We start from the raw sequence: 20,817 nt of genomic DNA, 5'->3' as shown, positions 1-20,817 counted from the left end.
TCAAACAACCCATTTATAAAACACAGTCCGAATCAGATGTTTATTTGAAACACAAGGGTCATTATTAACTGACAAACACTGTAATAAAGTTTTCTTTCTAAATGCTTCAAATGTAAATTATGAGGCGAGCTTCAAATTTCCCATATAAAAAGATGTATTCACAGCCAGACAGGGATAGATCCGAGTTATTTGTGCTTCTTCTTCTTGAGGCTTTCCTGAGGTTTTTGGCTGGACTCCCCGCTGATCTCTGGTAGAGCTGGCTGCCAGGATAGAGGATTCTTTCTGTACATCGGCCATGGGGGCAGTGTCAACTAAAGTAAAGAACAGAGACAAAACTATATAATGGTGGTCTGTCCATAAGATGTGTTGACATGGCATATAATCACAGGAGTTATCAGTTTTGCCTAATTCTCCTGCTCTGTGATGTCTATCCAGTACCCGAACTAAAAGCAAACGATACAAAGCAAAAACTTACCACACAAGACACAGCAAAACCAGCCAGGACTATGTACACTGTCCACCCAAACTGTTCAATGATCAGACCATACACAAACCCAATCACCTGTAAAGACAATACAAATGCTGTTAGTAAACTACAAGAATAAATGCAATACTATATATACTGACACAACAAACAGTCTCTAAGGTTTCATTTAATTCTATCCATTCTATTTAACACAGGGGAATAAGCACTTGTTGTTTCAACACATGGCATCTCCACAGCAAAATTGACGTCATGAAACAACAAAGTACAGACTTTATTGTTAATGATAATGGAAAGATCAAGAATGGGGTCATTGCCCAAAAATCTCAAGTCAGCGATGAGTGTTTCCCCCATTTGCATTATGTGCACATGTGACTCTATTGGATTAACTCAATGTTCCAGGTTTTATCATCAGTTTAGCAGGTTCAAAAGTTTTTGAGCACAATTGGGGGACACTAGCACTTTTCTAACCATAGCAACAGATTTTTAACTTTTTCTCACAGGCAGGAAAACCAGACCGTTTTGCATGCATGATAATAAATCTACTGGGGTGTTTCACTACTTTGCATGTGTCATGGTTAGTTACCGCTGAGATGAGTATTATTCCTTGGAAAATCTGTTCAGCCAGCTTCTGACCCTTGTAATCCTGCAACACAATTTAAAAAACAAACAAACAAAAAAAAAAACAACAACAATGAATACAGGTTAGTATATGTAGTGTCATGTAAGGTTAGTGTATTATCACCATCTGAGCACAATCAATAGCTAGTAAATCATAATGCTGCCTGACGGCTTTATTTAGTTGCACTAATGTTACAGCAGGTTGCATACCTACCTGAGTTATACAAGAAAGAATTCACCTGTATAACTCAGTTTACAACAAGAAGTTGCTTTTACTGCCTCAAATATACATTCATCAATACATATATACACATAACGTCCATTGATATAAATATCAGCCAACAACTAACACCTGCAAATATCTCAGGTTAACTGCATACTTAATTTGTGATTTTATTGAATTAGAAGATAAATTTGGCTGATTTTACCGTTAGCCAGCAGCTGTTACCTGTGGGAGCACAGCATCAACCAGCTAACGTTACACAGATTAGCTTTCGCTAAATACAGCTGCATGAATGAAACTGCAGCGGGCTAAACTTTATAACTTCCCATAAAATATTCTAATAATCTCTTACCATATGCGTTGGGATGGACTTGAATATAGACAGCATTTTTCCGACAGAAATGAACACACATCAACTGAAAAAATTTGGTTTTAGCGAGACCAAACTGAGGCAGTTCAGCTTCCGGTTTCAAACAGATACGTCGTCGTATAGAGAAGGACCCGTAAAGCCACGCCCAGGAGCACAAGCTGCGCAGGTGCAGTGATCTATAAGTGACAGGGATTGGCTGAAGTACGAGACGTTACGAGGAATCCTTAAATAGATATTCAATGGTTGTGGTGTTACGGTAAACTTGGTGTCTGTGAAACAGTTTGACTGTCGACAGGACTGCCCGTGAAAATATGCAGCTGCTATTTTCTACGCACAACATTTTATGTCAATATTTTTTTTTTGCTTCATAATTCCAGTCATTAAAAACATATATGCATTCTATAATATTGCTCTTAACATTTTGTATTTTCCCAAAACGGAAAGATGATAGCATTTTCAATCAGGCACTCTGTAGACATCTGTTACTACGTGCAATTGTGTTAGCGGATGGGATAAAGTTGTTGATGTTGAGTTGGCAGTTTGGCTTCAACGTGGACTAGTCTTTTCTCTGGTTTCTTCCTTAAACTTTACGAACATTATTTTAAATGTAAGCGTATTAACTCACAGTTAACAGCCGCTAGTTTGCAGACGGACTCGTCTGTTTATGCGGTCGTCACGCAGCGGTGCAGCAGCCTTTCGGGTTTACCTCAGTCCTCATTAGGCTGCCAGCTAATCCAGCGTGGCTCCACTTAGGTCAACTTTCTGCTGTCAGCTATTGTTATTATTTCTTTTATCAGACACATTGGACGGACGGATGAGACGACTGCCATGACACTAAGGAGAGGTAGGTCAATTTGCATAAAGCAGTTGCATTACATCGTGCATGGTGAATGAAAAGCAGAAGTAGAAACATAAATGAACTCCAAGATGGTGCAATAATATTGAGGTGCACAAACTGGTACACATTTACATCGAACATGACGTGGCAATAAATGTTTAGTTTTCACAGTTCCCACGCTGACACTGCTGCCTTATGCTCCCCAGCTCATGTTACAATCTGTTGTCCTCTGTGTCTTTCAGTAAACCTGGTCATCCTTGTGCTGCTAGCTGTTGCCTTTTTGATCATAGTTCAAAGAAACCTCCTCAACCTCAGTGACTTTTTGCACAAAGAAAACCCAGGTATGCTTTTCCTACAAAAAACAAAAGCCAAAACTGAACATCAGGAATTCTGTTACACTGTTAGAGAGCAGCTAGTTGAAAACTGTGTCAGTATAAGAGAAATCATGTACTGATATACTTTGGTTTCTTATTTTTACAGTTAATGCCACCAGTTATGTGCATACACTGATACAAGCATTGTTAGTATTTTGGTTATTTGGGTGACCACTGTTCAAAACAGTCCAGGAGAAGAGATGCTGAAGTTTGTTTGAGGGATCAAGGTTCACCCATAGACAAAACATCCATAGTTTATCTATGATGACATTCAAAATTCTGCCCATGTATGATAGGAATTTATGCAGCTACAGCACCCATTGTTACTTGGCTTCCTGTTACCATATTGTGATAGTTACTTTACCTATTGGAGAGCTTTCATAACGCATCTATATGCAGGTCAGTGTCACTGCTGCAAATATCCTGCAACAGAAAAACTTGATAAAAAAAAAAAAAAACTTGATACATTTTAACATTAGTGAATGTATCAGACTGTAACATGATATTCAGCTGCAGTGGAGCTCAGGATTCAACTGCATAACAAAATATTTAACTGTAGCTAAAACATGTACATCTCATCAGACAAAGTCGGTGCATTAAAACCATAAAAGCAATTTGTGAAACCCAAATGTGTTTTCATCCAGATGCAGGGTTAATTCTTCCCTTCGAGTCTGAGTTGTCTCCAGACCTCAGACTAGAGTCGGTGAGAAAAGGAGAGGAGATCCCTGTTCTCATCACTGCTGCTGAGGACAGGCTCGGTGCTGTGGTTGCCGCCATGAACAGTGTCTACCAGAACAGTAAAGCCAATGTTGTCTTCACCATTGTGACCTTGAATGACACGGTCGATCATCTAAAGTAAGAAGCAAGTCTGTCTTGCCACATGCATAATATTATATTATCTTGAATGTATAAATGCAGGTCTGTTTCGCAGTCCCACTACCACATTTTGAAATATTAGTAATATCTGGACTTAAGTAATCTGACACAAGTTTTTTTCTTTACTTTGCCCAACAGTGTGTGGCTGAGTAAGACGAAGCTACAAAAAATTAAATATAAGATAGTTATCTTCAACCCTGAGCTCCTCAATGGGAAGATATCTAAAGATCCTCAAACACAAGAGGCTGCAAAACCAGTAAGACAACTGAATTTACTGTCCCGGGATAAATATTTATGCTACTGCATGCATGCAATGCAGTTGTGATCACCTCTTGCAAAACTTGTTTTAATGGTCTGTTTTTCAGTTGACGTTTGCCAGGTTTTATCTGCCTGCATACATACCAGAGGCAGAGAAAGCCATCTATTTGGATGATGATATCATAGTACAAGGTAAAAACCCACCATAAAGTCTGCTTCCATTAGTCAGTTAGAACTCTTAAAAGTATACTCAGTAAGAGAAATGATTTGAAGTAAATTATTAAATGCATTTTGTCTGTTCTGTTTGCTCTCAGGGGACATTCAGGAGCTTTATGAAATCAACCTCAAACCCGGACATGCAGCTGCCTTCTCAGATGACTGCGACTCAGCATCTGCTAAGGGCATCATTCGAGGGGCTGGAAATCAGGTGGGCATCTATTGTGAGAGCTGGCTATTTTTCGTTATGTAAAGAAATGTTTATTTCTGATGCTTGATTAAATAAAACTGCTCTTTTTCAACAGAATAACTATATAGGTTTCCTGGACTTCAAGAAGGAAGCTATCAAGAAGCTGGGGATGAGGGCCAACACGTGTTCCTTCAACCCCGGAGTCATTGTCGCCAACCTGACTGAATGGAGGAACCAGAACGTCACCAAGCAGCTGGAGCACTGGATGGAGCTCAACACGCAGTAAGTTACTCACACGGGTGAAATGAAGGGGGGGATAGAAGGTAGACTGTTGAGTTTTACTGTAAAAACACAACATACATTGAATCCACTGAACTCTATTTTAGCATTAAGCTACATGTTGTGGTTCTTATTCTCCAGGGAGGATCTGTACAGTAAAACACTTGCAGAGAGTATCACGACTCCTCCACTCCTCATTGTTTTTTACAAACGTCACTCCACCATCGACCCATTGTGGCACGTGAGACACCTTGGTAAGTTCTTGTTGATTCCTGAGTAAAAACTAGAGAGACTTTTTTTTAACCTCACCAAGCAGTTACTGTCCTTTTTGAAGGTTTACTTGATACGTTACATTCACGCGCATTACAGCACTAAGTGTAGGCTGCTTGAGAAGCTGCTTAGGATTTTTTTGAAAGGAAAGATCCAACATTTCTCTAAGTACAGTATTTATGCAAAGATAAGATGGCTGTTCTTATGGTATATCTTCACATTTAATTGACAGATTTGAAAGTGGTATTGATAATCTTGTCTGGTTCTTGAGAAAAAGCACATTTTCCAAAGTGGGAAACTATTCCAATAGAATCATCCACTCATTTAAATGTGCCTTATAATGTTACTGACTTAACAAGCTGTTGTGGCGGATCAACGTTTTCAGGTTACATAAGCTGATAAAGGTCAAACATATAATCTTGTTGGGAGATATGTTGTTGTAGTTCCAATGCTAGAAGGCTTTATTTCAATTAGATAAATGTAAATGAATAAACAATGACAACTTTCCAGGCACTACTGGTGCTGGAAACCGCTACTCCCCCCAGTTCGTGAAGGCTGCCAAACTCCTCCACTGGAATGGTCACTATAAACCCTGGGGAAGAGCGTCCTCCTTTTCTGACGTGTGGGACAAGTGGTTCATTCCAGACCCCACAGGAAAGTTTTCCCCTGTGCGAAGACACAGCTAGACTGAAAAATTGGCTCTCAGGAAGCTCCCGACCAGCCCTGTCCCAGCAGGAACACGCCTCGTTGTATCTCAGGAACTAAGTAAGGCCTTCTCACCTTCCAGCCCTTCATTTGAGTTCTGTCATCCTCTAAACGTGCGGACCTGAGTACTCTCACATTACCTTGAACGCTGAATTTTTTTTTTCTTAATACCCAGAGTGCTTTGTTGTTGCCCTGAGATTGCTTTGACTCGCATTTTCTCAAAATGTTTTGCCAAACTATTGATAGCAGACTGTTTCACAAGCCGTTTGCCTCCCTATGAATAGGAGCTGTGTTTTACCCTGAACTTGATCAGAGGTGTTGTGTCTAAAGAGTATCACTCTAACAGAATATATGCATCAATGCTGTCCACAGAATGACGTTACATGACATGTACCAAGATGTAAAGCTGAAGCCATCACTGTCAAAGTAATTAGGGCTTAAGTTGGTATGTTTACATGCAGCTAAATAATGGCTGTAAGGATGTAATGGTGCAGGAGTCAGCCTCACAGTTTATACTTGTTTCAAACACACTCCTCTATGATCAGTTCAATCTCCAGAAGAATCATTTTGTCCATGCAGAGGCTCCATGTCTTTACCTCAATTCAGTATTTCCTGTGGAAACATAACCCACTTTTAGAACACTAACTTGCACATAAGATTCATCAGGCCAGATTTTTACATCTTTTAATGGTCTGTTTTAGCTCCTCTATAGATCTATTCCTCTGAACAACTTTGTTCCAAACCCACTGTTACTTTATTGTTGTCAAGTTAGTGGTGCATTGCCTTTTAAATTTGCCCCAATAGCTATGCTGTAATGAACACTAACAGCATTTTACTGCCTTTCATGCTGAACTGTTACAATTTGTGTTTTTTTTAAACTGACTATATGTAGACCACTAAGCAAACCTCTGCAGAAAGTGAAGAACATGGTATTTGCACAAATGCCCCAAGCTTCATCCCTTCCTTTTCAGGATTTTTATACCATTCGAAAAAGAATCACCATGCTGGTGTAATTTTTTTTGTACATGAAATAAAACTTGCAGGTTTATTAAAATCTGGTGAGGTCATCTGTTCATCTAATGTAGTTATTTCATGAAGGTTCACCATTTCTAAGACTGTGTCTAGTTCAGTTTTCAATAACACTTTCCTGGGAATAGATATAAAATATTTAAGTTAAGACAATGCTGTTAAAATGTCATTAAAGTTTTAGCTGTAAAGACTTAATGTTCTAATTAATGATTACAGCAATACAACCATCTTACCATTTTGTAGACAGTTTATTACATTAGTAAGTTGTCTATATACAACATTCTTGCATAACAAGACATTACAAAGACTGCAGGACATTTAGAACTTGCAATCTTTTACCAACATCTGGGAGAAGCAGTCAGTGGATATAAATATATACAGAACTACTAAAGTCTCTTTAAGCCAAAAAACAAAACAAAGAAAGCAGTTTAGGATAAAATGGTTTATCCTTGTGTGGTAAATTGTCCCGTTGTTTTCCAGCTTTAGGCAGAGAGTGAAGGGCACATGACCCAGGTCTGAATGTCCACCAGAGCTCAGTGTGAAGGCAGAGCTCATTTGAAGTCAGTGTTGAAATCATAGGCATCATCTGTTGTGACTGTAGAGAGGCTGATGTCAATGGGGACCGGTTGAAACCGCACATGACCGGGTGTTTCTACAAAAAAAACAAACAAGGTTGAGATGTATAAATTTGCCCCAGTATGTGTATATCTAGTCATATAGAAATAAAATAAACATTTACTTTTTAATGACATTTTCTGTGGTTGCTCCTGTTCCTCTGGTTTATTCGAGTCCTCTGTAATTTGTTCAGGCTGCAAGAAGACCAGATGTTTCAGTTACTTAAATTTCAACAATCCCCAAGATACACAATAAAAAAAAAAAGGTCTAGTCAGAAGGATCAGAGTTGGATTAGAAGTCTTCATCAACAAATCAAGACATGAATTTTTGTCCTCATTTCCAGAAGAGCAGACCGCCGTCATTATTTTAAGCAGCTGTATTATCTGGCAGCTCTCCACCTATAGTTACCTCATTGTTCTCGTCATTCTGCTCTGCTTCTCCCTGTGTGGCTGCAGCACCAGGCTTTTCTTCAGAGATGTCGGAGACACTCAGCAGACCCGCGGTCGGGCCTTTGGAGACGAAGCTTATACTGCTGGACTGGCACGGGAATTTAACACCTATGAAAGCAAATGTTTTCAGTGACGCAGACAGAACTGATTACACTCTTTCAGTTCAAAAGCACACTTAAGAGACAGCCAGTTACTAAAGCTGACAGACCTTCAATGAATTCACTCTGCAGTCAGGAGCAAAACAAGAACATTTATGATTGTAACTTGTGATTACAAAATATTAACACATCCAGTAATCTGGACTAAGATAATGAGCCAGAAAACAATGCAGTAACCATAGTTGTCCAGCTGCATAGTTGTACATGTCCTATTTGTTTCTAAAAACCCCTCCAAGAATGAGTTTTAGTCCCTTGGTTAAAGCAAACATATTTACAATAGCATATGATTAATGTGACAAGAAAAAATATGCCAAACAAGGGCAGAAGCATCTTTCTACTGGAATATTTGTTTAATACAACAACATGAAAATGGTCATCCTTTATTGTCTCAAGCAAAAAAAAAAAAAAAAAAAAAATTCTCACTAATTTTTGGTGTAAAATTTGAACTTAATACCCGTCAGAGTTTCCTCATTTCCTGCTTTGAGTTTGTCTAGGTCCCAGCCACTCTGCATCTCAGCCACCACAGCTTCAGACAGGTAGGCAGGGAGACTCTGGTTCTGTGATGCTTTACAGTGGTAGCTCAGTTTGGCTCTGAGGAGACACCAAGCCAGAGACGCACAATGTTGTGATTCACAAATCAAAAACATTTTGCACTTGCAGTTAGCCTGGCACAGCGTTTGGATCAGAGTTGGATTAGAAGTCTTCATAATGTAATCCAGAATTGCGTTTTGTCCTCATTTCCACAGAATCACTGCAGCAGGTCATCCTTTATAAACCTTTAAGAAAAATACAAAACACTCACCCTGTCCAGTCAGCAAGGAAGGTGGTGGCTGCCTGCTCAGTGTTAGGAAGTCCACCTTTCTGCAGAAAACCACGCTTTTTGGCGAGGAGGGTCAAAAATTCTAGAGAATTCCTGTAGTCTGGGATGGTATACTGAAGCATGATCTGGAACAATGAGAGCAAAAAATCCCAAATCATTACCTCAGTATTTTACAAAAGCAGCTGAATTAACAGTTCACACATCTCGCCTGCAGTGGCAACTCTTCCTACCTGGGTCGAGTCACATTGCTTGAGCAGAGTCCTGACAGCCTCCAGCGCACTCTCACCGCCCTCCTCCACCTGCAGACTCCTCAGAGCCATTGTAGCAGGGGGGTTGGACGGAGACGCCACAATTCCTGGACTGTCTATCAGCTTCACGTTCTTCAAGATGTGCACCTCCTGCATTAATCTGGTGCGAGGTAAGGAGAAAACTGTATTAGTGTGATGGCCTAATGAATATGTTGGCTCTTAATATTCCCACTAATTACTAACTTCATAAAGCAAAACACACAAAAGCACATAATAACTGGAAGCTGTGATACAAATCCCAGAGGATTCTGCTCTATTGTATTGTCACTTACTTGGTGATGCCTCTCTTCATACCAACATTGCACGCCATGACATCCTTTATACTGTTGATAAGGCTGCTCTTCCCTACATTAGGAAAGCCTGAGGGAGTTTGTATAAAGAAAATTAAAATTAAAACCATGTACAAATTCCAACCATAACTAAACATACCATATCTATGCCATAGAGATCTATAAGACAGTAAAATCATAGGAATAAAGTATTTTTATAGAGGACAGTTGTGCTTACCAACTACACCCACTTTGAGCGACGCTTCACTCTGGGTTTTATCAGCATAACTTGAGAGCAGCTCAGTGAGACAGCTGTTTCCAAAGCAGGCAGCTCCTCTGGATTTGTCCAAGATTGCATTGGAAGGATCTATTCTGCTCTTTTTTGCTTTCTGATGAAGAGAAGCATCACTTAAGTACCATCCACAAATACACATTGTTTCCATATGTACATTAAAGGGGCAGACACTCACAAGTATCATAGTTAAAATGTGTGTGTGCAGGGTTTTTCCTACACAGGAGTTCATACAGAGAGGTTTTAGCCAAAGCCAAAACTTCTGTTTAAACCAGTTTTGCTAATTAAGGTTATGTGTAGTCAAACATGATACACATTTTTGCTGGATTTCTGTCAAATAAGGACATGGAGCAGTTGCCTTTATTGTACATGGACCAATCATGCCCACAGTGCTATGTAGTCGCCGCTACAGGCCCATTCTGACCCAGGATAAACCCAGTGTGTAGAATGCGAATTTTAAAAAAATGTCCCACAAACACACGTATCAGCTCTGCCTAGAACAGAGTGATTTAATTGTGCAGTTAGTGTGTTACTCTTGGAGGTAATAACCAGTTACAACAGCACAACACAAGCTGTTCAACCTTCTCAGTCCTCCACGTAATGACACCGGCAGAGAATTTACAGCAATTATTTTAAAGTAATCACACACATCATACCCGTTGACCTTTTGTAACATACTATATGTTTGCAAACAGATCGATTATTCTTGCTATTTACAGGCAGAAAGGCTAGTTTGAGTTGCAAAGGTTCAACTGTTTTTATATGAAGCATTAAACACTCCAAGTCTTAACATGGCTTTCTATATCACTGGTGTGTAGGATGCACCTCCTACCACTGTTTTGTCTCGGATCAGTGTAGATGCTTTGAATGCCACAACTGGAAACTCCTGTTGTAAACACTGGATCCACCCCTCCACATTCTCCTTTGGTACTAGATCTACGACACAGAACATCAAAGTTCAGACAATCCGACCAAATGAACAACAGAACCAAAAATTCAACATGGCAGCATCTAATGTTCATTTACCTATTTTGTTTAAAACCAAAAGTAGTTTCTTGTTGCCTCCCCTCTGCAGCACAGCCTCCTCCAGCTGTGGACATCTGCACCCCAGCGGATCACGAGCATCCAGGACTTCTAGTACCACATCGGATGCATCAATTACCTGAGAGAGAGAGAAGAGATTGTATGAGCTGCTAATCACAACTAAAGCTATACCTCTGCTACAATGCAATGACAGGAATTAATTAGCTTTACCTTGTTTAACTCAGCGCAAAGGAACTCTTTAGAGTTTCTGTTTGGAGCAGCCTGTTTCCCTGAATGACTTTCACTGTCATCCTATGCAAACAAAAGACAAAAATGAAGGTAAGCAGTGAAGTGACTAAAACCTAAATACACAGGTTGTACTGTACTGACGGCCTTTTACCGTGCGAATCCTCTTGGCCTTGGGCTCTTTTTCTTTACTTGCAGCTTCCTTCTCCGCCTTCCTCTTCTGGGCTCGCTCCTCCTTTTTGGCTTGCTTTTTTTTTTCCTTTTCTTCTTCAATCTAGGAGATAAAAATAGATTTAAAAACAGTTGTCATTTGTAAAACAGGCAGTCAGTGATCTGGGGGTCTGTAGTCTACGCAGACTGGGGCAGTCAACCCATCGGAACCGGTAAAGCAACATGGCCACTTGATAGAAAGACTCAAAGAGCAACAGGTGTAATGATAGTGTAGTTATATCATGCACATTCCCTCAAATAGCACGCAAATGAGTGTGCTTTACTTTGTGGCAAACTAACTCTGTCATTGTTTGACGAGACAATCATTGCCAAAACTAACTGTTTAATTTAGCCCTTATCTTTTTAGCTAACTTAACAATATGGCAAACATCCCTCTATGCCAGGGGTGTCCAATCCTGGTCCTCGAGGGCCACAATCCAGCAAGTTTTAGATGTTTCCCTCTTCCAACACACCTGATTCAAATGATCAGGATCGTTATCAGGCTTCTGCAGAGCTTGATGATGAGCTGATCATTTGAATCAGCTCAGTTGGAAGAGGGAAACATCTAAAACATACAGGATTGCAGCCCTTGAGGACCAGGATTGGACACCCTTGATCTAAAACTTGCAGGATTGTGGCCCTTGAGGACCAGGATTGGACACCCCTGCTCTATGCAAAGGCTTCCTCCAGTTGTGGTTGGAGAATTTATGAACCTATTATGATACAGTGCTGCTCACTTAATGTCATACCGCTTTATAGAATATCCCATTTCTAATCATAAAATATCAAAGTCCTCAATCATTTCCTATATAACCTATAGTAAAACAGCCCGTTCATTGTCATAGAATAATGTCATAATCCCGGTTTTTGTCATAACGAAATTCCCCGAAATTGATTTCAGGAATAACTTTTGCCCATTTAAACTCACGGTCGGCCGATCATTCAGGCTCACGGGCTGAGCGTCGATCATGCGTGGCAGATTATCACACCAGCCATGGAATGTGTTTGTTTGTCAATTACCTGCTGACCTGAGATCTGCTTCACTGAGTTATTCACAAACTGTCTATGTTGAAGCCTGCTTATTGGAATATCCCAGATATAGTCATAATTCCATCCTTGACCGAGGGTATGATAATAAACGGGCAGCAGTGTACAATTATTCACTCTTGTTTTATGGTCCATTTTATGTATTATGTGGTATGTCAACTATTGTTCCATTGTTGCTTCTGATGTTAGGAGCTTGAAGTCAAAGCTCACAGTTTATGTTCCAACCCTCAGCTATCGCCATGAGCTCTGGCTCGTGACTGAAAAAGGAGCCTGTGGATGACATTTTTGGGAATTTCTGGGCACGATCAACCGGCAGGACAGACCTTACTGGGGGGATTACATGCGCATCTGGCCTGGGAACATCTTGGGATGCTCCAAAAGGAGCTCAGAAAACATTGCTGGAGAGCAGAACGTGGAACGCCCTGCTTAGCCTGCTGCCGCCACAATTCAACTTAAGGTAAATGGAAGAGGATGGATGAATGCTTGAGGATTCTGTGGGAGAATCATTTCAGCACCAAGATATTTAAGCACTGATAGGCCGTAGACTTACAGTGGGACGAAGATCTTTTAGACTAAGTCTTCAGCCGCTTGTGGGAGACAGAGACTAGACTAGATCTGAGCATCAATCTGGATGTTGACGCTGCATTTACATTCCAGACAATTGTTGCAATAATGTTCATGAGAATAATAAACCTCTGCCAACCTTCAGCCTCCTCTGCTCGGCCTCCCTCAACACCTCCTCCTTGAAGGGAGCACTGCTGGGCACCCCGAGGTCCTTCTTCACCCTTTTGCTCACTCCTTTCTTCTTTGCTTCTTTTCTAAGTTTTCTGTTGTGCTCCCGAACCTTAAAGACAGAACAACATGTAGCTCAACATCATGGGAACACTGGAAGTTAATGCAACAAGGTGGAAATTACAGAACAGGCGACCCCCCTCTCGACTACACGGGCCTCGCCGACCGCTACAAACGGCTACACAGAAGTTATAAAGCCAACGAAAATACATTTTGAAATTGAAAAAAGGTAACTTACCTTCTTCTGTATTTTGTAACGTTTGGCACATGAGACCCGCTTACTTGCTTTCTTTAACTCTGAAAGATAAAACAGTGGGTAGAAAAGTTAGCTACGGGAGAAGCTAACGCGGACTGAGCAGTGTTAGCTGTAGGAATAACCGCAGTTAGCCGGTTAGCTAGTTGTACTAACGTAGCGATTAAGACTTTAAAAGTTGTTTTTACAGGCTCAGATAGTAATGCAGCTTCAGGCTCGGTGTTTACTCACTTGGTCGTTTCATCGTGGAGCCGTGGAGCTGCCAATGTGACTGAAGTGCTCTCACACGTGGAAGACAGCCGCAGTCTGATGTTCGCTCACTTCCTCTCCTGACAGCCGCTGGGCCGCACTCCGCCCCCTGCTGGCCGGGAGGGCTTCAACATTCAGTCAAGGTTCAAGAGGCTTTATTGTCATTTCAGCCACACACAGCTGAACAGCACACAGTGAAATGAGACAGCGTTTCCCACATCCAGGCGTCTGCACCTCTGCTGTTAAAATACGATTTCTATTGGGTAGTCGTCCTCAAATTATTCATACCCTTGCATTAAAGAAGGCGAAAACTGAAAAAATTAATTATAAATAAAAATTTGCTAAATTATAATTTAGTGAAAGAAGACATTGTTTTTGAATTGTGGTTGAAAAGAAGATTTCAAAAAAACAAACAAACAAACAAACAAAACTGTCCTGGACAAATTAGAGCACTTTGCTGATGAGCAGTGGGCCAGAATCAAAATAAAACAAATAAAATATCTAAATATATTTACAGAAGGAGCCAGTAGGAAAGTATATACAATTAGGAATGAGCATACTCAGAATACTCAGACTATGTAATGTGCAACTGTTACGAATTGATACGAGAAGCTGTTTGTTTTGGCTCCCCCTGCTCATCAGGTAGATCTGCTGCACCTGTGAAGCAGAGCTCAACTGTGGGCTGTTTGGTAATCAGTTCGGCTGGGAGATGATATGAAGTTGTAATGCTAAAATGTAACACAACATGTGCAGTGAGCAAAATTCTTGAATATATCTAGTTGCATGGTGCCACATGTGTATATATATATATACAAATTCTTTATTCCATTTTGTTTTATTTTATTTTTTAGGAGTTGTCCATATTGCAATGCTGCTGATTGCTGTGAGTTACCACACAAGTTTTGTTGTATTCTGCACAATGACAATAAAGTCTCTATCTAGAGGTTTTTGACTCTCATCTCAGTAGGGGAGTGTGTCTCAAAAGGTTCAGCACCATCAGCTGACTTTCTTTGGGAATACTGAGTGTCTGAATGTGAGAATCAAGTTTTTCTTTACTTTTTTTTTTTATTTTTTATTTTTTTTGCAGAAACTAGTGACTCCCACATGAGTTTGGTTTTGGGCCATAATTTTTAGTTGTCCCTTTGATAGATTCAGGGGGCGGTAGTTGGGACAATCTCACTGTCACCTTTTAGAAAACAAAGACCAATTTTTACCATGGACCCCATTTTGAGTGTGCAGTTTTTGTTAGTTTCCCCACATACGACCTTAGATATCTTGTGTTGGGTTCTGGGAGGAGAAAATGTAACACAATTATGCAATGTTCAAAATTCTTGAATATATCCAGTGTGCAAAATATGACTTGCATGTCTGAAATCTCAATATCTACATATAAGAAAACAGTCTCTGAAATATATGTGACACATGCATTGAAAAAAACATTTGTACAAGTGCATTACACAACCATTTCCTGTTTATGGAGTCCACCAGAGTAGTTCTTAGTCCTGTCAATTACACAGTCTGATGGCAGCTACTTCGTGTAGCGCTCAGTCCTGCACCTCGGTAGAATTATCACCTCCAGGACATGGAGTGGGTTGTGTGGGATTTCTCAGAAATGACTTCAATTTTTGACAGCATTCTCACTTCTGTCACTCTCTGAACTGTGTCCATTTTGGTCCTGATGGTGGTAGTGAGAGCTGGCTTTTCTATTCTTCAATATATCAATCCTGCACTTGTCTGCTGTGCGAGCACCTGGTCCCCTTACTCTTTGTGGCCACTACAGTCCAATAGAATATTGTATTTTAGCATTTAGATTTTTTTTTTTCTCAGTTATCAGTTCAGTTCATTGAACAGTTAATTGGTGGTAGAAACCAAAATATCTTGAACTGGTATTAAAACATTGAAATTAATGTGTTCTCAAGAGGTGTAAGGTAGATTATAGAGAAGATACATGTTCTAAAGCTATTGTTTACTTTCCTATATACAATATACAGCAGAAATGAGAGTGTTATCACAAAGCATGAAAGGATTTTAAATTGTTACATATTGCAATAACTGCATCATGTCTGAGTTGAACAGTGAGGTATTTGCTCTTATGTGAAACGTCAAATAATTTTTCCGTGTACATTCATGCTTTCTAAAAAGATTTTTCTAACACCACAATTTTTCACTTCACGCTGCTATCAAGCCAGACTTTGGCACTCCTGGTGTACTGAAACTTCGGTGTTAGACAATTGCTGTTATGCCAAAATGAAAACCAACACTTTAGATTTACTAGAATAAAAATACAGCGACCACAGTAGGAACTCAATGCAACAAAAATCAGTACATTGTTTTTTAATACTTTTTATGTCCAACTATATTTTTGATAACAGACCCAATCATGTTTTTAATTTTTATTTTTGCTGCTCTTTGCTGTAGAGTTGTGTTGCACTCTTTATAAAAAATACCTCAAAAGTTTTGAATTCAAGTCAGATGACATACTTGTACAGGTTGTGGCTTTCACTGAGTTTTTTCTTGAAGTGATTGTGTTATAGTCATGATAAGTCTCTAATATATAATAATAGATGTGTAGCAGGAGTGAAAGTAATATGTCAGATATGGTCAAATTACCACCATACATGTGCAAAGTTTTACTAATAAAACAAATCCTAGTAGGAGCGATTAGCATGTATTCACTGAAAGAGAAGAAAAAAAAAGAAGCAACCGCAAGGTTATGAGAACTATAAACAACAACAACAACAACAAATAGGAGCATACATATCAAAAATTAAAGAAATGAAACAACTACATCGATATTCAAAGAGTAAACAGATCGACTTCTGTTTAAAATTACATAAATAGATACTTTATCAATAAAATGCGCAACATTAGTTTGTATGTGCAGTATTTCAATATCCTGTGCAATATTTCATTATCATGTACAACATTACTTTCATACTTCAATATCACTGCCAGTATTTGTTCTTACTTTTCTATTCTAGTATTTTTTTTAATATTTTTTTTTTTTGGTGTGTAAATCTATTAGGTACAGTGTGTACTGTCATGCTACTATTTTTTTTTCCTGAGAACTATCTGGCACAAAAATTTCAGTTGGGAAATAGTAAAGTTCCATCTTCTCTTCTTTTTTCTTCTCAAACATATAAATGTCTAAAAAAAATAAAAAAAAAAACAAAACAAAACAAAAACCCCCCAATTGAATAAACAAACAAAACAAACGAAAACCAGAATCTACAGGATTAGTAAAAACCTTTGAGGTAAGATCATGACTGTATCAGGGTGACAGTGAGAGAAACGTCTCCTCCATCCTCGGGCAGCATGAGGAGGAAGAAGAAGAAGAAGGAGGAGAAGGAGACGACGAAGAAGAAGAAACAAGTCTGGGTCACGTGATCGGGTCGAGCATCTTTTTTGGTCCATTTTGGATGACTGCAGGAGCTCAGCGCAATCCAAGAAAATGACCAAACTGCAGTTTCTAAACGTCTTTTTGACTGAGCGCCTGATGCTTGCCGCGCAGGAGATTTACAAATCTGTTGAGGACACGATTTTGGAGTACCAAGAGGAGATAGCGATCAGGGAGCGGGAGAACGACCATCTGAGACGCAGACTGCGAGACGCTGGAATTGAAATATGGCCAGGTTAGCTCCGCTGAAAGCTAACGGTGCAGTTGCGCCCCTTTCTTGCACTGCTAGCCAACACTGTGGGGTGGCATTAGGGGGTGAAATTAAGATGACGGCAAACAGGACATATATAACAACATGATAAACAGCTACAGGATAATGTTGCCCCACTTCTAAGCAAGTTAACTTTGGCCGTTGGCAAGCTAGTTGACGTTAGCTGCCGTTGTTGTGAAGCGGCTAGCGCGTTAGCAACCTTTGTTCGTTAGCCTGCCAGCTAGCCGACTAGCCTACACCCGGGATAGCATTGAGCTATATTTGGATTCATGTGTGCATGCTGACGTATTTATAGTAATAATTAAGGGTTTGTTTGACTGGGACCCACTATGGTAAAGACCAAAAACGATCACACAAGTGCTGTGTCAACAGTGTTTGTTTACTTGAAGCTGAAACACTTCATTCACATAGACTCATAGGTGCAACTGCTGCCAAAGTGTTAGCAAAGGTGCCATGGCTTACTATGAGTGTAAATACTCATATAAGCATTCATAATTTCAGTTATTCACACTTTATCTTGACATAACTCTATGGTTGTCTCTTTTCAGTATCACAAGTTCCAATTACATCAACTGTAAATTCAAGTAAAACAATGCTTAGGAGTCCAAGATGGTAATACCTTACATTGGTATTAGCATGTTGTTAACTGTTTATGTATTTACTGAGGGGTTCCCCTGATGGTTTTGCAATAAAGTTGGGCCACTTCACCAGATAATGTTACATCATACCAAAACTAGCAATGAGTTATTTAATTACATTACTGCCACTATGTATGTATGTCCTCACATCCAAAAACTTTTGACATCTTCAGACCTGAGAAAGCCTTTACGGTGAGAGATGAAATGTCTTTAACAAACTCAAGCAAGTCCAGTTGCCTTTATTTTAGCACTTAGATGTACCATGACCTGGATGACTGACAATATTTGCAGATATGACTATTACTACTAATTTAACCATCACGGTAAAAGTGTACGTCTTTTACCAGCAAATGTGCTATTTTATTATTGTGTCGTTAGACCATAAGTTGCAATTATTGATCAGGAAACCAGATATAGTAGTTTACCACCTCTGCACTGGTACTGTAACCCCCTCAGTTAGACGTCATACATGTTGTAAATGACTACAATTGAGATATTTCAGGTTAGATTGTCTCTTAGTTTCAATTAGCAGTGGACTAAGTTCAACTCTTTGCCCATTCAGTTGAAAAAGAAAAAGCCATCTAATGAAGGAATGTTTTACAGAAGGGCACTACAGTTACCATTTTCATATGTTCTGCTTCCTCCTCTATACCTTTTATAGTATCTTGAGCTTGTGTTCAAACACAACGAGCAAGTCATTCAGATATTTCAATCAAAACTCTTGTGCCGTATTATTTGCAATATAGTAGTTTCTGTTTTCAGCTGAGCCTCTTCCTCCTTTTGTCTTAGATCGTCCATCAATGCCGCTGTTGGACGAGGAGGATGGTGAGCATCCACGCCGCGAGTGGAGTCCCAGCATGGGGCATGAGGAGCGTATTCCTATCCAGATCAAGGACAAGAGAGACCTTCGGGCCAACCAAGGAGATGACCAGCTTCGGGCGCACGGCTCTTGCAGCACGCCAGAGAATATGTTCACTCCTCCGCATGTTGGAAATGAATACCCACAGGATGGCCCACACACGTCCAATCTCCCTCAGAGTCAAGGCGTGGAGAACAGAGAAAGGGATCCTGGATCTCGAGGCTCCTCGAGGCATGTGAAGGCAGAAAGTGGAGGCGGCCACAGAGGCTCTACATCTTCGAACAGTGGCGCTCAGCCTCTGGCACCAGTCAACCCAAACTGCTCAAATGAGAACAACATTGACATTATCGGTGTGGAGAATGGGGGACAGATGGTTGGTGCTAAGGGAGCTGGAACTGGAGCTAACAGAGGACAGGCGTCTCATATGCGTAACCAAGGAGCCAATGCTGTAGACTGCCCCCATCAAAAATCCCCCCTACAAGGCCACATGTCCTCTTTTTGCTGCAAGGTTTGTGGCGAGGCGTTTAGTCACATTGGCCACTTGCATGTACACGTTCAAGTGCACACTCGGGAAAAACCTTATCGCTGTGGAGTATGCGGGAAATGCTGCAGCTCCTCAGGCAGACTCCAGGAGCACCAGCGTAGCCACACAGGAGAAAAACCATTCCGCTGCCAGATTTGTGGCAAGGGCTTCACACAGATGGCTCACCTGAAGGTACACATGAGGATCCATACGGGGGAAAAGCCATACAGTTGCCCCGTGTGTGGCAAATGCTTCAGTCGCTCTGACAAAATTAAAAGGCATCTTCAGACCCATAGCCGCGAGGGAACATATTTCTCAGGGCAATGATGCAAGTGTGTTGTTAAACAACCTGGTTTGTGAATCATATTGATGTGGGAAACTTTTCTATAAAAAGCTAAAATTGCTGCCATTGACACAAGGCTTTTCTTCCTACTTTCCAAGAACTAGGGATTCTGCAACGCTTAGATGACTCTTTTTTTTTAATCTAACCTAAGACTTCTCAGTCCCTCAGTAGAATTTGTATTAGCCAGTTTAGTATGTCATTTACTTAATTTTGTACTTGTCAATGAGTATTAAATCTCTAAGACACGATTTGAGTTATTAGCTAGTCTTTCTGAATTATCTAGCCTTTTCCTTAGTCATATAATTAGCATGATTAAGTCTTCCACACATGCCTTGAAATTGAGATGCATCAAGAAATGCAAGAATGTTCAGCACAGTCACCCTCATTATCAGCCAGTCTCGTCATATCCATGAGTCCATGCTTGAGTTTAAAGACTTAGCATCTGTCTTTTAATTGTTATTTTAAAACCTAAAATTAGGACCAGTGTAGTCATTAAAGCACCTCCATTTTCTTCGTTAATAAGATAACTGAAGGCCTGGCAAATGAAGCCTGTGTGCTGCATGGCTCAGTCTAACACTGCCAGTAATTGTAGTTTTTTTTTTTGTAGCAAATGAAAAAGTCAGCAAACAAAAAGCTGCTTAAAAGCCCATGAACTGTAGAACCGACTGATTTACAAGGAGGACTCTGATCTGGCACTTATTGCCAAATTATTTTTTTTTTCTTTTTTCACTTATTGCCAAATTATTTTTTTTTTCTTTTTTCATATTTTCTTTTCTCAGTGCTGTTACATTGTTGCAGAGCTAAACACTGCCATCTCACATCGTCAGTGCTTCATGTTGTCCGCCGAAAACAAGAGGACAAATCTGTTGTGAGACTGCTACACTATTTTGTGAAATAATGTGATATTCTGTAAAATACCACTAGTCCAGACTTACCATGCATTTAGGGATTTTGTGGTGTCTTTTTTTTTTTTTTTTGATGACATGCACTGTGGCATCTGTCCTGGACGATGCAGAAATTCACTCTATACCAGGGCCATACAGTATTAGCGGAACCTATTTGTGGTTTTTGAGGAGTCTCAGTCAGCAAAGGTTTAAGTTTGCCTGCGTTTCCACCACAGTGATTATTTACATGTGAGGTATTTTCGGAGGGGCCTCGGTCGTGGTCGATTTTCGGAAGTGATTGTTCGTCATGGAATAAAGTACTTCCACTTCACATCTTGGACTGATCCGTGAACAGCAGATCTTACAGTTGCTTCTCTCCTCTCAGGATTAATGCTGCATTCATAACACGAGGGCATACAAGAAATATTAACGTCTGAC

General features: G+C 40.1%; 4 protein-coding genes across 4 annotated transcripts; 2 read left to right on the top strand and 2 right to left on the bottom strand.

Annotated features, from left to right (window-relative positions):
- Positions 1-12: 12 nt before the first annotated feature.
- On the bottom strand, positions 13-1,826 carry spcs1 (signal peptidase complex subunit 1). The gene is made up of 4 exons (XM_008295686.1): positions 1,681-1,826; positions 1,071-1,130; positions 476-562; positions 13-311 (listed from the first exon to the last, which is right to left on the bottom strand). Exons 1-4 carry the CDS (start codon positions 1,714-1,716, stop codon positions 186-188), a joined length of 309 nt encoding a protein of 102 aa, XP_008293908.1. The 5' UTR covers positions 1,717-1,826; the 3' UTR covers positions 13-185.
- A 686-nt stretch (positions 1,827-2,512) lies between these two features.
- glt8d1 (glycosyltransferase 8 domain containing 1) lies at positions 2,513-6,777 on the top strand. The gene is made up of 9 exons (XM_008295685.1): positions 2,513-2,542; positions 2,779-2,877; positions 3,555-3,765; positions 3,925-4,042; positions 4,152-4,236; positions 4,359-4,471; positions 4,566-4,732; positions 4,871-4,983; positions 5,510-6,777. The coding sequence occupies exons 1-9, from the start codon at positions 2,527-2,529 to the stop codon at positions 5,683-5,685; spliced, it is 1,098 nt and encodes a 365-aa protein (XP_008293907.1). The 5' UTR covers positions 2,513-2,526; the 3' UTR covers positions 5,686-6,777.
- A 185-nt stretch (positions 6,778-6,962) lies between these two features.
- On the bottom strand, positions 6,963-13,536 carry gnl3 (G protein nucleolar 3). Its single transcript, XM_008295684.1, has 15 exons — positions 13,447-13,536; positions 13,201-13,259; positions 12,874-13,014; positions 11,068-11,187; positions 10,899-10,979; positions 10,671-10,806; positions 10,477-10,580; positions 9,591-9,741; positions 9,356-9,443; positions 9,006-9,183; positions 8,758-8,900; positions 8,410-8,546; positions 7,757-7,905; positions 7,473-7,542; positions 6,963-7,385 (listed from the first exon to the last, which is right to left on the bottom strand). The coding sequence occupies exons 1-15, from the start codon at positions 13,457-13,459 to the stop codon at positions 7,285-7,287; spliced, it is 1,671 nt and encodes a 556-aa protein (XP_008293906.1). The 5' UTR covers positions 13,460-13,536; the 3' UTR covers positions 6,963-7,284.
- A 3,360-nt stretch (positions 13,537-16,896) lies between these two features.
- LOC103367602 (zinc finger protein 497-like) lies at positions 16,897-19,743 on the top strand. The gene is made up of 2 exons (XM_008295683.1): positions 16,897-17,096; positions 18,560-19,743. The coding sequence occupies exons 1-2, from the start codon at positions 16,916-16,918 to the stop codon at positions 19,477-19,479; spliced, it is 1,101 nt and encodes a 366-aa protein (XP_008293905.1). The 5' UTR covers positions 16,897-16,915; the 3' UTR covers positions 19,480-19,743.
- The last annotated feature ends 1,074 nt before the right edge of the window (positions 19,744-20,817 follow it).

The sequence above is a fragment of the Stegastes partitus genome, unplaced genomic scaffold (genome assembly GCF_000690725.1).
Source record: "Stegastes partitus isolate 25-593 unplaced genomic scaffold, Stegastes_partitus-1.0.2 Scaffold1069, whole genome shotgun sequence".
NCBI lineage: Eukaryota > Metazoa > Chordata > Actinopteri > Pomacentridae > Stegastes > Stegastes partitus.
Note: the sequence above shows the minus strand (reverse complement) of the source record. Positions and strands in the feature narration are given on the sequence as shown.